This window comes from Ranitomeya imitator, chromosome 4, assembly GCF_032444005.1.
Source record: "Ranitomeya imitator isolate aRanImi1 chromosome 4, aRanImi1.pri, whole genome shotgun sequence".
NCBI lineage: Eukaryota > Metazoa > Chordata > Amphibia > Anura > Dendrobatidae > Ranitomeya > Ranitomeya imitator.
The window spans coordinates 235295631-235309673 of NC_091285.1; the positions used below are offsets into that span (position 1 = coordinate 235295631).

Below are 14043 nucleotides of genomic sequence, written 5' to 3' on the forward strand. Positions count from 1 at the left end.
TTTCAATGCAACTTACCCTAAACTTCTGGCAAAATTGCTTTGATGTATTGGAGTCTTAGACTCTGAATACCCATAAGATCAAACAACTTCATTAAAGATTTTGCTGACTTATTAGTCTGTGGTAGGTGGTAAAAGTATTACTTACTATTTTTGCTGTCACGGTTTCATAACTAACTGTGGCCTAGGGACACTGTGAGTGACAGCTCAACCACCCTATGGAATATGGAGCGTGCAGGACTGTCAGTTTTGTGAGTGAAGGTAGTCATCTAATCTGATCCTGGGGCATGCTGGTCTGTCAGCAATTTACAGACCTGTTGTTCTATCTGGTTTATTCTGTGGCCATTTCCCCAGGTGCCTTCCATCCATAATCATTTGAAAGGTATTTAGCTGGCTAGCTGTTCATAGTCAGTGTCAGCTGTAGTTTTGCTTAAGTTAGGTGTGTTTGCTAAGTCCTGTGTCTCTTTCCTCTAACCTTGTTTCCGGACCTAGGATTTGTTGTGACTATTCTTGTGGATTCTCCCTTCTGCTTTTGACGTTCTCTGACTTCAGGTATCTGACCCCGGACTTGGCCTCTGACTATCCTTTTGTTGTACTCCCTGGTTTTGACGTACCCTCCTGGCATTTGACCCCAAACTTACCCCTCTGTACTACGAGCCCTCCTGGTATCTGACCGTAGTTATCCCGACTACCCTATCTCACGGCTTGCTTATGAGTAGTCATTCAGAGTCATATTACAACTGACACTGACTACTAACAGCCAGCTAGCTTAATACATTGCAAATGATTAAGAATGTAAAGCACCTCTTGAAATGCCTGCAGACTAAACCTGAAAGAACAGTGAGGCTATCAATCAAAATACTGACAGCCCAGCATGTCCCAGGATCAGACTGGACAACTGGACCGTCACTCACAAAATCGACAGTCCAGACCAGCACACTTCAAATTCCATAGGGCGGCTGAGCTGTCACTCACAACCCCTAGGCCACAGTAAGTTATGAAACCGTGACACTTGCTTTAGGTTATTTGCCACTGTGACACCTAAAGTTTGATCTAATAATTTACGCCAAGACCAATTTACTCATTTAAATGAAAGTAGTTTTTTTAGTTAAAATATGAGCTTTGTAATGTCAAGTAAAATAGAAAAAGGAATTCAAATGGTGCTGACATGACTGTACTAGTTCATTGTGTATTACCAAATGTAATTTAACAAGACACAGAGCCTTGAAAAAGTATTCATACCCTGTGAACTTTTCCACATTTTGTCATGTCACACCTGCAAACATAAACGTTTTTAATTTGGATTTTATGTGATAAACAACACAAAAGAGCAAGTATTTTTAAAGTGTAAAGGAAATTAGACATAGTTTTCTACATATTTAAAAAATATTCCATATATACAAGCAGAGCACAGCTGCCAGAATACTCACAGTGACGTCATGTGTTGTGAATTCTGTGGCAGAGTTCACTCCTGTGATCACAAGTGGTACTTCGGCTGATTCTCTCTGGGAGTTTCTGTTTGTGGAGGAAAGTGGTACTGCAGCTTCTGAGTTTCCTCCCTCAGGTAATCTGGTGAGGTCGTTAGCTGCTTCTCTACTTAACTCCACCTAATGCTTTGATTCATGCTTCCTGTCAATGTTGCAGTGTTGGACTTGTGTTTCTCTGGATCATTCCTGTGGCCTGCTGCTCTGCATAGCTAAGTGCTTCTTTGCTATTTGTTGCTATTTTTTCTGTCCAGCTTGTCTATTTGTTTTGCTGGAAGCTCTGGGACGCAAGGGGTGTACCTCCGTGCCGTTAGTTCGGTACGGAGGGTCTTTTTGCCCCCTTTGCGTGGTTTTCTTTAGGGTTTTGTGTAGACCGCAAAGTTATCTTTCCTATCCTCGTTCTGTCTAGAATATCGGGCCTCACTTTGCTGAATCTATTTCATCCCTACGTTTGTCTTTTCATCTTACTCACAGTCATTATATGTGGGGGGCTGCCTTTTCCTTTGAGGTATTTCTCTGAGGCAAGGTAGGCTTATTTTTCTATCTTCAGGCTAGTTAGTTTCTCAGGCTGTGCCGAGTTGCATAGGGAGCGTTAGGCGCAATCCACAGCTGCCTCTAGTTGTGTTTGGAGAGGATCAGGAATTGCGGTCTACAGAGTTCCCACGTCCCAGAGCTCGTTCTGTTATTTTGGGTTGTTGTCAGATCACTGTGTGTGCTCTGATCGCTATGTACATTGTGTTCCTGAATTGCCTATCATAACAGTCATGCACTGCTTACAAGCAGAGTGCAGCTGCCATAATTATTACTGCTCTGAACTCCAGAACTATGTGCGTGGAGAGCAGTGAGTATTAATTGCTATTAAGTAGCGCGCAGTGTCAGCCGCAGTCGCTGGCTTCCTGCAGCGGCCGGGCGATCACGCGTTCCCGCTACTTAAGAGAAATTAATATTCACCTCTCTCCACTCCCATAGGAATGGAGAGAAGTGAATATTCATTTCTCTTTGTTAACAGGGCACACGTTACCGCCTGGCAGCCACGGCTGACACTGTACGGGCTATGTAATAGCAATAAAAACCACTGCTCTCCATGAACATAATTCTGGCATAAAGCATTAAGTAGCTGCTGGCACTGGAACACAATGCTGCGAGGGAGCGCAGGAAGGTATGTGTAATGGTTTATTTTTTAATGCGTTTTGATGGGGGCCATGCATACCAGGATGGGGATGGGGGCCAATCATACAAGGATAGGGATGAGGAGGCATGCATACAAAGATAGAGATGAAGAGCCATGCAGACCAGGATAGGGATGAGGAACCATGCTGACAAGGATAGGGATGAGGAGCCATGCTGACAAGGATAAGGATGAGGAGTCATGCATACTGAAGAGCCATGCATACCAGGATAGGGATGAGTAGCCATGCATACCAGGATAGGGATGAGGAGCCATGCATACCAGGATAGGGATGAGAAAGTCATGCATACAACGATAGTGATGAAGAGCCATGCATACAGGATAGGGATGGAGAGCCATGCATACAAGAATAGGGATGAGGAGCCATGCAGACCAGGATAGGGATGAGGAGGCCATGCATACCAGGATAAGGATGAGGGGACATTGCATACCAGGATAGGGATGAGGAGGCCATACATACCAGGATAGGGATGAGGGGGCCATGCATGCAATGATGGGGATAAGGAGGCCATGTATACCAAGATGGGGATGAGGGGACAATGCATGGCCTATACTAGATTCAATAAGTTTTCACATTTTTTGGTGGTAAAATTAGGTGCCTCGACTTATACTTGGGTTGGTTTATACTCCAGTATATACGGTATATCTAAATATTATGTGTGCATTTTTATTCAGCCCCCATAGTCCGATGTCCTAAAATAAAATCCTGACTGACATATTGCCTCCAGAAGTCACATAATTAGTAAACTACGTTCACATATTTGGAATTTATTCTCAGTATAACTTCAGCTGTTCTATGACGGCTTCAGAGGTTTGTTTGAGAATATTAGGTATCAAACAACATGATGAAACCAAGGAACACACCAGACATGTCAGGGACAAAGTTGTGGAGAAGAGTAAAGCAGGGTTAGGTTGTAAAAAATGCATTCCTTATGCTATTACATAGCAATGTCATGTACATAAGTTCTAAAGATAAATAATTCTAACAACACACGCTAGATAAAATTAAAATATATGCTGTTTTATATCACTTACTTTCCACCGAGGTCCAACTTTGACATGTATTGTTGTTTTCTTATCCCAAAGAATACTAATGTCAAGTTCTGGAAAGTGAACCACTGTATAAAAACCAGCCTTCCAATGTTGATATCTATAAGGGCCATATTTTAATCGAAACTGCTTCTACACAAAGAACATGAAATGTACAAATATTTGTGAGATATCTGGTATAGACATTAGGAAAGAATGCACAGAAAGACATGAATAAATCATACTGACCTGCTTCTCTGTTGTATCTGAAAAATAAATATCTCTGCCGCTCATAGAAATGATGAGATTTTTAGAGCAAATTATGTCATTGTCAAAGCATTTTTTATTCTGAGTAATGATAGACACATTGGAATTGTCAGTGCTCTGTAATAAAAAGGAAAATATCATATAATAATATCAATCTAACCTTCCTATCGCCTTTCATTACTGAAAACCTGTATTTTCCTTTTCCTGCATTATCTCTTGCTTTTGGTCTGCATGTTTGACTACATTGATATACAAATAATACAACACTGGCCTGGAAAAATATCGCATTTTGTACATAATGGTTTCATCATTAGTGATGAGCGAATATACTTGTTACTTGAGATTTCTCGAGCATGCTCGGGGGTCCTCCGAGTATTTTTTAGTGCTCAGAGATTTAGTTTTCCTCACCGCAGTTGAATGATTTACATCGGTTAGCCAGCTTGATTACATGTGGGGATTCCCTAGCAACCAGGCAACCCCCACATGTACTTATGCTGGCTAACAGACATAAATCATTCAGCTGTGGCAAGAAAAACTAAATCTCTGAGCACTAAAAAATACTTGGAGGACCCCCGAGCATGCTCGAGAAATCTTGAGTAACGAGTATATTCGCTCATCACTATTCATCATCCCTTTCTGTGATTCATGATCATTTTTCAATTATTTTTGTCCCATATAGAATGATTAGTATATAGAAAAAATACCTATATTCTTTAGAGAAAAAAAGTGTTGCAAAAAACAAAAGGTAATTCCAGCATCCAGTAAAAATGATAATCTTTTGCTGAGCCTAGCTAACGCATTTCAGGGTTTGAATGGAACCTGGCACCTGTGCAGAAGAAACAAGAAGCCAACGCTCATAGAAGGGCGGAATATCACAACTGCAGGGTGCAGGAGCGGGAAAACCATTAGACATCACAGGTGCTGTGACACTGATGGAAGGCAACAGGCATGCAAATGAAGACTGGAGGCCGAGTTTCTTTCCAGGTACAACATGCCCAAGAATGGATTGACGTAAAGGTTTCAAAGAGGATTTCTTAAGAACAAGACCGCAGACATGGGCATACAGGTATGACTATTTTAAGTGTTCTAGTACCTGTATGCCCATATTAATAGCTTAGGGACGTTCAAGGGGGTGGCAGATTCCATTTAAGTCTGAGTCATAGCATAGTGAGAGAGGTAGAGAATAAATCATCATGACCAACCAAAAATAATTCATATGATGAATAGCTGCTAGAACAAATAAACAATAGCCTAAGCAAAAAAAGAGGATTAAAACATATTTCTGCTAAATGTTTGACTAAAGATCATTAACAAACACATAAATGTTCATATTTTTTTATGGGCATGTAGTTTTTGCTTTGTTCTATCAAATATGGACTATGCAGTTCATCTAAAAATCCATTATTTGTTCAATTCCTTTTGCATTCATGATGTTATATTCCAGCATGCCAAAAATGGTAGTGTGAATATCAGTTATGAGTTCTTCAAAATGTATTTCAATTTACAAGCTTTATGGTTACTACCCTTTTAAAAGACAAAATATTGCACATTTTTTTCTGACCTTTTTCTCCACTTTTTATTTACTATGTAGTAATACATGCTTCCACTTGCTCTATAATGCCTAACCAGTGTCGGACTAGGACACCAAGGCCCATCAGTAACATTGACTCTGGAGACAAAATGTTCAGCTACATGCAAATATCACATTATCCTCTTTCACAAATTTTCCTATTTTTCTACATAATAATATTAATACTAAAAATTATTTGTACAATATTAACACCAGAACTCAGACCTGAATATTAATCTAGGGATCATCATTCTAATCTACTAAAACTTTCACTTTATCTTCCAAAAATATGAAGATCTGAAGAAAGCTAAAAACAATAACTTGAAAGAACTGAAAATGACAAGTAGATATGTAATAACTAGAAACAAACAATGGGATTTCTAATCGGGTGAAATTGCATAGCCTATAATGATGAACTATTAATTTTCAGCTGCATGAAATGTCCACCATTTTTTGTGGTTATTCTTTAGAAAAAAATGGCTAAAATTATATCAGACAAGTTCACCATTGTATTCTTTGTTCTGCCGACCTTGTTTATCTAACGGATTTGGCATTTCCTTGGATTACATTTCAGCAATCCTGTTCTAATTAAAAATGCCTCTGATTTTCCCAAGATAAACTCTTTGAAAATGTCCAAGTATCTATTTCCTAATGATAAAAGTGATTTTCAGTGGATATCTTAAAGTCAAAGTGCTTCTAAAAACATGGTATAAATAGGTGATGGAGGTTAACTAATGATGAATACATCAATAAGAAGTCATGGACAACATGTGTGAAATTGTTAGGTTTTGCCTATACAGTGAAGCATAAGCTATAAGTAAAGAGGAATGTAGAGACTCTTGGTGTGACGCTAGTCACTACTCATGGAGACGCCATGAGACTTGGTAGTCAAGAGGTCCAGAGTCAGATATTAAGGGGGCTGATCATAAACAAAAGGAGTAAGGCAAAAGCATAATAAGGTCACAGTCCGGGGTCAGAATTCCCGAAGGTAGAGAAAAAAACAAAGGGGCTAGGCAAAATGGATGGTCAGAGGCAAGTTTCAAGATAAGGCAACAACAGATCAGAGGCAGAACACTGAAGAACAATGCAAACATGCACAACAGAGCTACCGTAAGTTTACAACAGGCAGTAATCAGAGGCACACAGCCAGCTAAATAGCCAGGGAATCACTAACAACAGGAAACATCTGTGGGAAGCCCAGCACTCACTGGCCCTGACTGGGAGACTGTACTGTCACTCATAACACTGACAGCTCAGCATGCCCCTGCCCTGGATTGGAAGGCTGAGCTGCCACTCCCCACACTGAGTAGAAGAAATGTGACATTTGGGTATTCTTTGTGTACACTTTGTGCACATTTATTAGATAATGGAGTATTTTGACCATATTATCATTTTTATACACATTTTTAAACTTGACAGCTGTATACATTTGAATACTTATTAATTGCATTTATCTGATCATCGCCTGTGGGTAGCAGGGGTGATCTGACAACTGCAGCTTCTAGTCTCCCATGGAGACTATTGAAACAAGTGAAAAGTAAAAAAAAGTTTTAAAAAATATTTAAAAAATATATATATATAAAGTTCAAATTACCCCCGATTTGCCCCATTTAAAATACAACAATAAAATAATCAAATATACGCATATTTAGTATCGCTGCATTCAAAATCGGCTGATTTATCAGTATATAAAAAGAATTAATCAAATAGGTAAACGATGTAGTGAAAAAAAAAGTAAAAACGCCAGAATTATGATTTTTGGTCGCCACAACATTGCATTAAAATACAATAACGGGCGATCAAAAGATTGTAGCCACATCAAAATTGTATAATTAAAAATATCAGCTGGGCTCGCCAAAAATAAGCCCTCACCCAGCTCCAGATCATGAAAAATAGAGACGCTACAGGTCTCAGAAAATAATGCAATTTTTTTTTTTTTTAAACAAACTTAGGATTTTTTTTCATCATGTAAATAAAAAACAACCTATATATGTTTGGTATCTATGAACTCATAATGACCTGGATAATCATAATGGCAGGTCAGTTTTAGCATTTGGTGAACATGGTAAAAAAAAATCCCAAATAAATTTGAAGAATTGCACTTTTTTTGCCATTTCACCGCACTTGGAATTTTTTCCCTGTATTCAAGTACTTGATATGGTAAAACAAATGGTGTTGTTCAAAAGTACAACTCTTCCTGCAAAAAGCAAGCCCTCACATGGCCATATTGATGGAAACATAAAAAAGTTATGGCTCTGGGAAGAAGGGGAGCGAAAAACAGAAACGCAAGACCATAAAAAAGGGCTGTGGCATGAAGGGGTTAATGGTTGTGAATAAAACCACTCATCATGTCTGCATTTGGGGTTTCCGAGCCATAGTTTAAAGTCGGTTATGCATAATGTAGTATATATACACATGAGGAGTTTACGTAGCAGCACATGCAGTACTTTTGCTCATTAGGGATTCATAGCAGCCCACTGATGTGCCCACTGGGGTGTTTAATGGCACTATTGTTAGGCAAGGTAAAAAAGTATTGCTCAGGTTGAGGGCCGCCTTTGAGGTGTTTCTCTCCCATTATTATTATTATTATTATTATTATTTATATAGCACCATTAATTCCATGGTGCTGTACTTGAGAATAGGGGGTTACTGTTATGACCTGGTGGTTAGGACAATAATGGACCTGGTGGTTAAGAGCACAAGGAATGACCTGATAGTTACTAATAATATAGGACGAGCTCTGAGACGTGGGAACTCTGCTGACCGCAATCCCTAATCCTATCACACACACTAGAAATAGCCGTGGATTGCTCCTAACGCTCCCTATGCAACTCGTCACAGCCTAAGAAACTAGCTAGCCCTGAAGATAGAAAAATAAAGCCTACCTTGCCTCAGAGAAATTCCCCAAAGGAAAAGGCAGCCCCCCACATATAATGACTGTGAGTAAAGATGAAAATTACAAACACAGAGATGAAATAGATTTAGCAAAGTGAGGCCCGACTTACTGAACAGACTGAGGATAGGAAAGGCAACTTTGCGGTCAGCACAAAAAACTACAAAAGACCACACAGAGGGCGCAAAAAGACCCTCCGTACCGACTCACGGTGTGGAGGCGCTCCCTCTGCGTCCCAGAGCTTCCAGCAAGCAAGAAAAAAATCAAAATAGCAAGCTGGACAGAAAAACAGCAAACAAGAGAAAAACAAGCAGGAACTTAGCTTCTGCTGGGAAGACAGGTCACAAGAACGATCCAGGAGTGAACAAGACCAATACTGGAACATTGACAGGTGGCATGGAGCAATGATCTAAGTGGAGTTAAATAGAGCAGCCAGCTAACGAATTAACCTCGTCACCTGTGGAAGGAAACTCAGAAGCCGCAGCCCCACTCACAACCACCAGAGGAAGCCCATTGACAGAACCAGCCGAAGTACCATTCACAACCACAGGAGGGAGCTTGACAACAGAATTCACAACAGTACCCCCCCCCTTGAGGAGGGGTCACTGAACCCTCACCAGAGCCCCCAGGCCGACCAGGACGAGCCAAATGAAAGGCACGAACCAGATCGGCAGCATGAACATCGGAGGCAAAGACCCAGGAATTATCTTCCTGACCATAACCCTTCCACTTGACCAGGTACTGGAGTTTCCGTCTCAAAATACGAGAATCCAAAATCTTCTCCACCACATACTCCAACTCCCCCTCAACCAACACCGGGGCAGGAGGATCAACGGATGGAACCACAGGCGCCACGTATCTCCACAACAACGACCTATGGAATACATTATGGATGGCAAAAGAAGCTGGAAGGTTCAAACGAAACGACACAGGATTGAGAACCTCAGAAATCTTATACGGACCAATGAAACGAGGCTTAAACTTAGGAGAGGAAACCTTCATAGGAACATAACGAGACGATAACCAAACCAAATCCCCAACACGAAGTCGGGGACCCACACAGCGCCGGCGGTTAGCGAAACGTTGAGCCTTCTCCTGGGACAATGTCAAATTGTCCACCACATGAGTCCAAATCTGCTGCAACCTATCCACCACAGTATCTACACCAGGACAGTCTGAAGACTCAACCTGCCCTGAAGAGAAGCGAGGATGGAAACCAGAATTGCAGAAAAACGGCGAAACCAAAGTAGCCGAGCTGGACCGATTATTAAGGGCGAACTCAGCCAAAGTCAAAAAGGACACCCAATCATCCTGATCAGCAGAAACAAAGCATCTCAGATATGTTTCCAAAGTCTGATTAGTTCGTTCGGTTTGGCCATTTGTCTGAGGATGGAAAGCCGAGGAAAAAGACAAATCAATGCCCATCCTAGCACAAAAGGCTCGCCAAAACCTCGAAACAAACTGGGAACCTCTGTCCGAAACGATGTTCTCCGGAATGCCATGTAAACGAACCACATGCTGGAAAAACAATGGCACCAAATCAGAGGAGGAAGGCAATTTAGACAAGGGTACCAAATGGACCATCTTAGAGAAGCGATCACAAACCACCCAAATGACCGACATCTTTTGAGAGACAGGGAGATCCGGAATAAAATCCATAGAGATATGCGTCCAGGGCCTCTTCGGGACCGGCAAGGGCAAAAGCAACCCACTGGCACGAGAACAGCAGGGCTTAGCCCGAGCACAAGTCCCACAGGACTGCACAAAAGAACACACATCCCGCGACAAAGACGGCCACCAAAAGGATCTAGCCACCAAATCTCTGGTACCAAAGATTCCAGGATGACCAGCCAACACCGAACAATGAACCTCAGAGATAACTCTACTAGTCCATTTATCAGGGACAAACAGTTTTTCCGTTTGGCAACGGTCAGGTCTATCAGCCTGAAATTTTTGCAGCACCCGCCGCAAATCAGGGGAGATGGCAGACAAAATTACCCCCTCTTTGAGAATACCCGCCGGCTCAGGAACACCCGGAGAGTCGGGCACAAAACTCCTTGACAGGGCATCAGCCTTCACATTCTTAGAGCCTGGAAGGTACGAAACCACAAAATCAAAACGGGAGAAAAATAGCGACCAACGAGCCTGTCTAGGATTCAACCGTTTGGCAGACTCGAGATAAGTCAAATTCTTGTGATCCGTCAAGACCATCACGCGATGCTTGGCTCCTTCAAGCCAATGACGCCACTCCTCGAATGCCCACTTCATGGCCAACAACTCTCGATTGCCAACATCATAATTGCGCTCAGCAGGCGAAAACTTCCTGGAAAAGAAGGCGCATGGTTTCATCACCGAGCAATCAGAACTTCTCTGCGACAAAACAGCCCCTGCTCCAATCTCAGAAGCATCAACCTCGACCTGGAATGGAAGCAAAACATCTGGCTGGCACAACACAGGGGCAGAAGAAAAACGACGCTTCAACTCCTGAAAAGCTTCCACAGCCGCAGAAGACCAATTGACCACATCAGCACCCTTCTTGGTCAAATCAGTCAACGGTTTAGCAACACTAGAAAAATTACTGATGAAGCGACGATAAAAATTAGCAAAGCCCAGGAACTTTTGCAGACTCTTCACAGATGTCGGCTGAGTCCAATCATAAATGGCCTGGACTTTAACAGGGTCCATCTCAATAGTAGAAGGGGAAAAAATGAAACCCAAAAATGAAACCTTCTGAACTCCAAAGAGACACTTTGACCCCTTCACAAACAAAGAATTCGCACGAAGGACCTGGAACACCATTCTGACCTGCTTCACGTGAGACTCCCAATCATCCGAGAAGACCAAAATATCATCCAAATATACAATCAGGAATTTATCCAGGTACTCTCGGAAGATGTCATGCATAAAGGACTGAAATACTGATGGAGCATTGGAAAGCCCGAATGGCATAACCAGGTACTCAAAATGGCCCTCGGGCGTATTAAATGCTGTTTTCCATTCATCACCCTGTTTAATACGCACAAGATTATACGCACCACGAAGATCTATCTTGGTGAACCAACTAGCCCCCTTAATCCGAGCAAATAAATCAGACAGCAGCGGCAAAGGGTACTGAAATTTGACTGTGATCTTATTAAGAAGGCGGTAATCAATTCAAGATCTCAAAGAACCATCCTTCTTGGCCACAAAAAAGAACCCTGCTCCCAATGGTGACGACGACGGGCGAATATGACCCTTCTCCAAGGATTCCTTTACATAACTCCGCATAGCGGCGTGCTCTGGCACAGATAAATTGAACAGTCGGCCCTTAGGAAACTTACTACCAGGAATCAAATTGATAGCACAATCGCAATCCCTATGAGGAGGTAGGGCACTGGATTTGGGCTCATCAAATACATCCCGGTAATCCGACAAAAACTCCGGGACTTCAGAAGGGGTGGATGACGAAATAGACAAAAATGGAACATCACCATGTACCCCCAGACAACCCCAGCTGGACACAGACATAGATTTCCAATCCAATACTGGATTATGGACCTGTAGCCATGGCAACCCCAAAACGACCACATCATGCAGATTATGCAACACCAAAAAGGGAATATCCTCCTGATGTGCAGGAGCCATGCACATGGTCAATTGGGTCCAGTACTGAGGCTTATTCTTGGCCAAAGGCATAGCATCAATTCCTCTCAATGGAATGGGATACTGTAAGGGCTCCAAGAAAAAACCACAGCGCCTAGCAAACTCCAAGTCCATCAAATTCAGGGCAGCGCCTGAATCCACAAATGCCATAACAGAATAGGATGACAAAGAGCAAATCAGAGTAACGACAAAAGAAATTTCGACTGTACCGTACCAATGGTGGCAGACCTAGCGAAACGCTTAGTGCGCTTAGGACAATCGGAGATAGCATGAGTGGAATCACCACAGTAAAAACACAGCCCATTCCGACGTCTGTGTTCTTGCCGTTCAGCTCTGGTCAAAGTCCTATCACATTGCATAGGCTCAGGTCTATGCTCAGATAATACCGCCAAATGGTGCACAGCTTTACGCTCACGCAAGCGTCGATCGATCTGAATGGCCAAAGACATAGACTCATTCAGACCAGCAGGCATGGGAAATCCCACCATGACATCCTTAAGGGCTTCAGAGAGACCCTTTCTGAAAATTGCTGCCAGGGCACATTCATTCCACTGAGTGAGTTCAGACCACTTCCTAAACTTCTGACAATATATCTCTACCTCATCCTGACCCTGACACAGAGCCAGCAAGATTTTCTCTGCCTGATCCACTGAATTAGGTTCATCATAAAGCAATCCGAGCGCCAGAAAAAACGCATCAACATCACGCAATGCCGGATCTCCTGGCGCAAGGGAAAATGCCCAGTCTTGAGGGTCGCCACATAACAAAGAAATAATGATTTTCACTTGTTGAACAGGGTCACCTGAGGAGCGAGGTTTCAAAGCAAGAAACAATTTACAATTATTTTTGAAATTCAGAAACTTAGATCTATCCCCAAAAAACAAATCAGGAATAGGAATCCTAGGCTCTAACATTGGATTCTGAACCACAAAATCTTGAATGTTTTGTACCCTTGCAGTGAGATTATCCATACAAGAGGACAGACCTTGAATGTCCATATCTACACCTGTATCCTGAACCACCCAGAGGTAAAGGGGAAAAGAGAGGCAAAACACACTGCAAAGAAAAAAAAATGGTCTCAGAACTTCTCTTATCCCCCTATTGAGATGCATTAGTACTTTGGGCCACCTGTACTGTTATGACCTGGTGGTTAGGACAATAATGGACCTGGTGGTTAAGAGCACAAGGAATGACCTGATAGTTACTAATAATATAGGACGAGCTCTGAGACGTGGGAACTCTGCTGACCACAATCCCTAATCCTATCACACACACTAGAAATAGCCGTGGATTGCTCCTAACGCTCTGTATGCAACTCGTCATAGCCTAAGAAACTAGCTAGCCCTGAAGATAGAAAAATAAAGCCTACCTTGCCTCAGAGAAATTCCCCAAAGGAAAAGGCAGCCCCCCACATATAATGACTGTGAGTAAAGATGAAAATTACAAACACAGAGATGAAATAGATTTAGCAAAGTGAGGCCCGACTTACTGAACAGACTGAGGATAGGAAAGGCAACTTTGCGGTCAGCACAAAAAACTACAAAAGACCACTCAGAGGGCACAAAAAGACCCTCCGCACCGACTCACGGTGCGGAGGCGCTCCCTCTGCGTCCCAGAGCTTCCAGCAAACAAGACAAAAATCAAAATAGCAAGCTGGACAGAAAAACAGCAAACAAGAGAAAAACAAGCAGGAACTTAGCTTCTGCTGGGAAGACAGGTCACAAGAACGATCCAGGAGTGAACAAGACCAATACTGGAACATTGACAGGTGGCATGGAGCAATGATCTAAGTGTAGTTAAATAGAGCAGCCAGCTAACAAATTAACCTCGTCACCTGTGGAAGGAAACTCAGAAGCCGCAGCCCCACTCACAACCACCAGAGGAAGCCCATGGACAGAACCAGCCGAAGTACCATTCACGACCACAGGAGGGATCTTGACAACAGAATTTACAACAGGTTACATACAGGGTT

The 14043-nt window shown here is 42.3% G+C and overlaps 1 protein-coding gene across 1 annotated transcript in view; it reads right to left on the minus strand.

Moving 5' to 3' along the window:
- The window catches only part of OTOGL (otogelin like), a 316314-nt gene that overhangs the window by 153533 nt on the left and 148738 nt on the right, over positions 1–14043 (minus strand). The window contains exons 26-27 of the mRNA XM_069764433.1: positions 3949–4083; positions 3706–3852 (exon numbers count right to left, since the gene is read on the minus strand). Coding sequence (XP_069620534.1) covers positions 3706–3852; positions 3949–4083 — 282 coding nt within the window. The remainder of the gene's footprint in view (positions 1–3705; positions 3853–3948; positions 4084–14043) is intronic.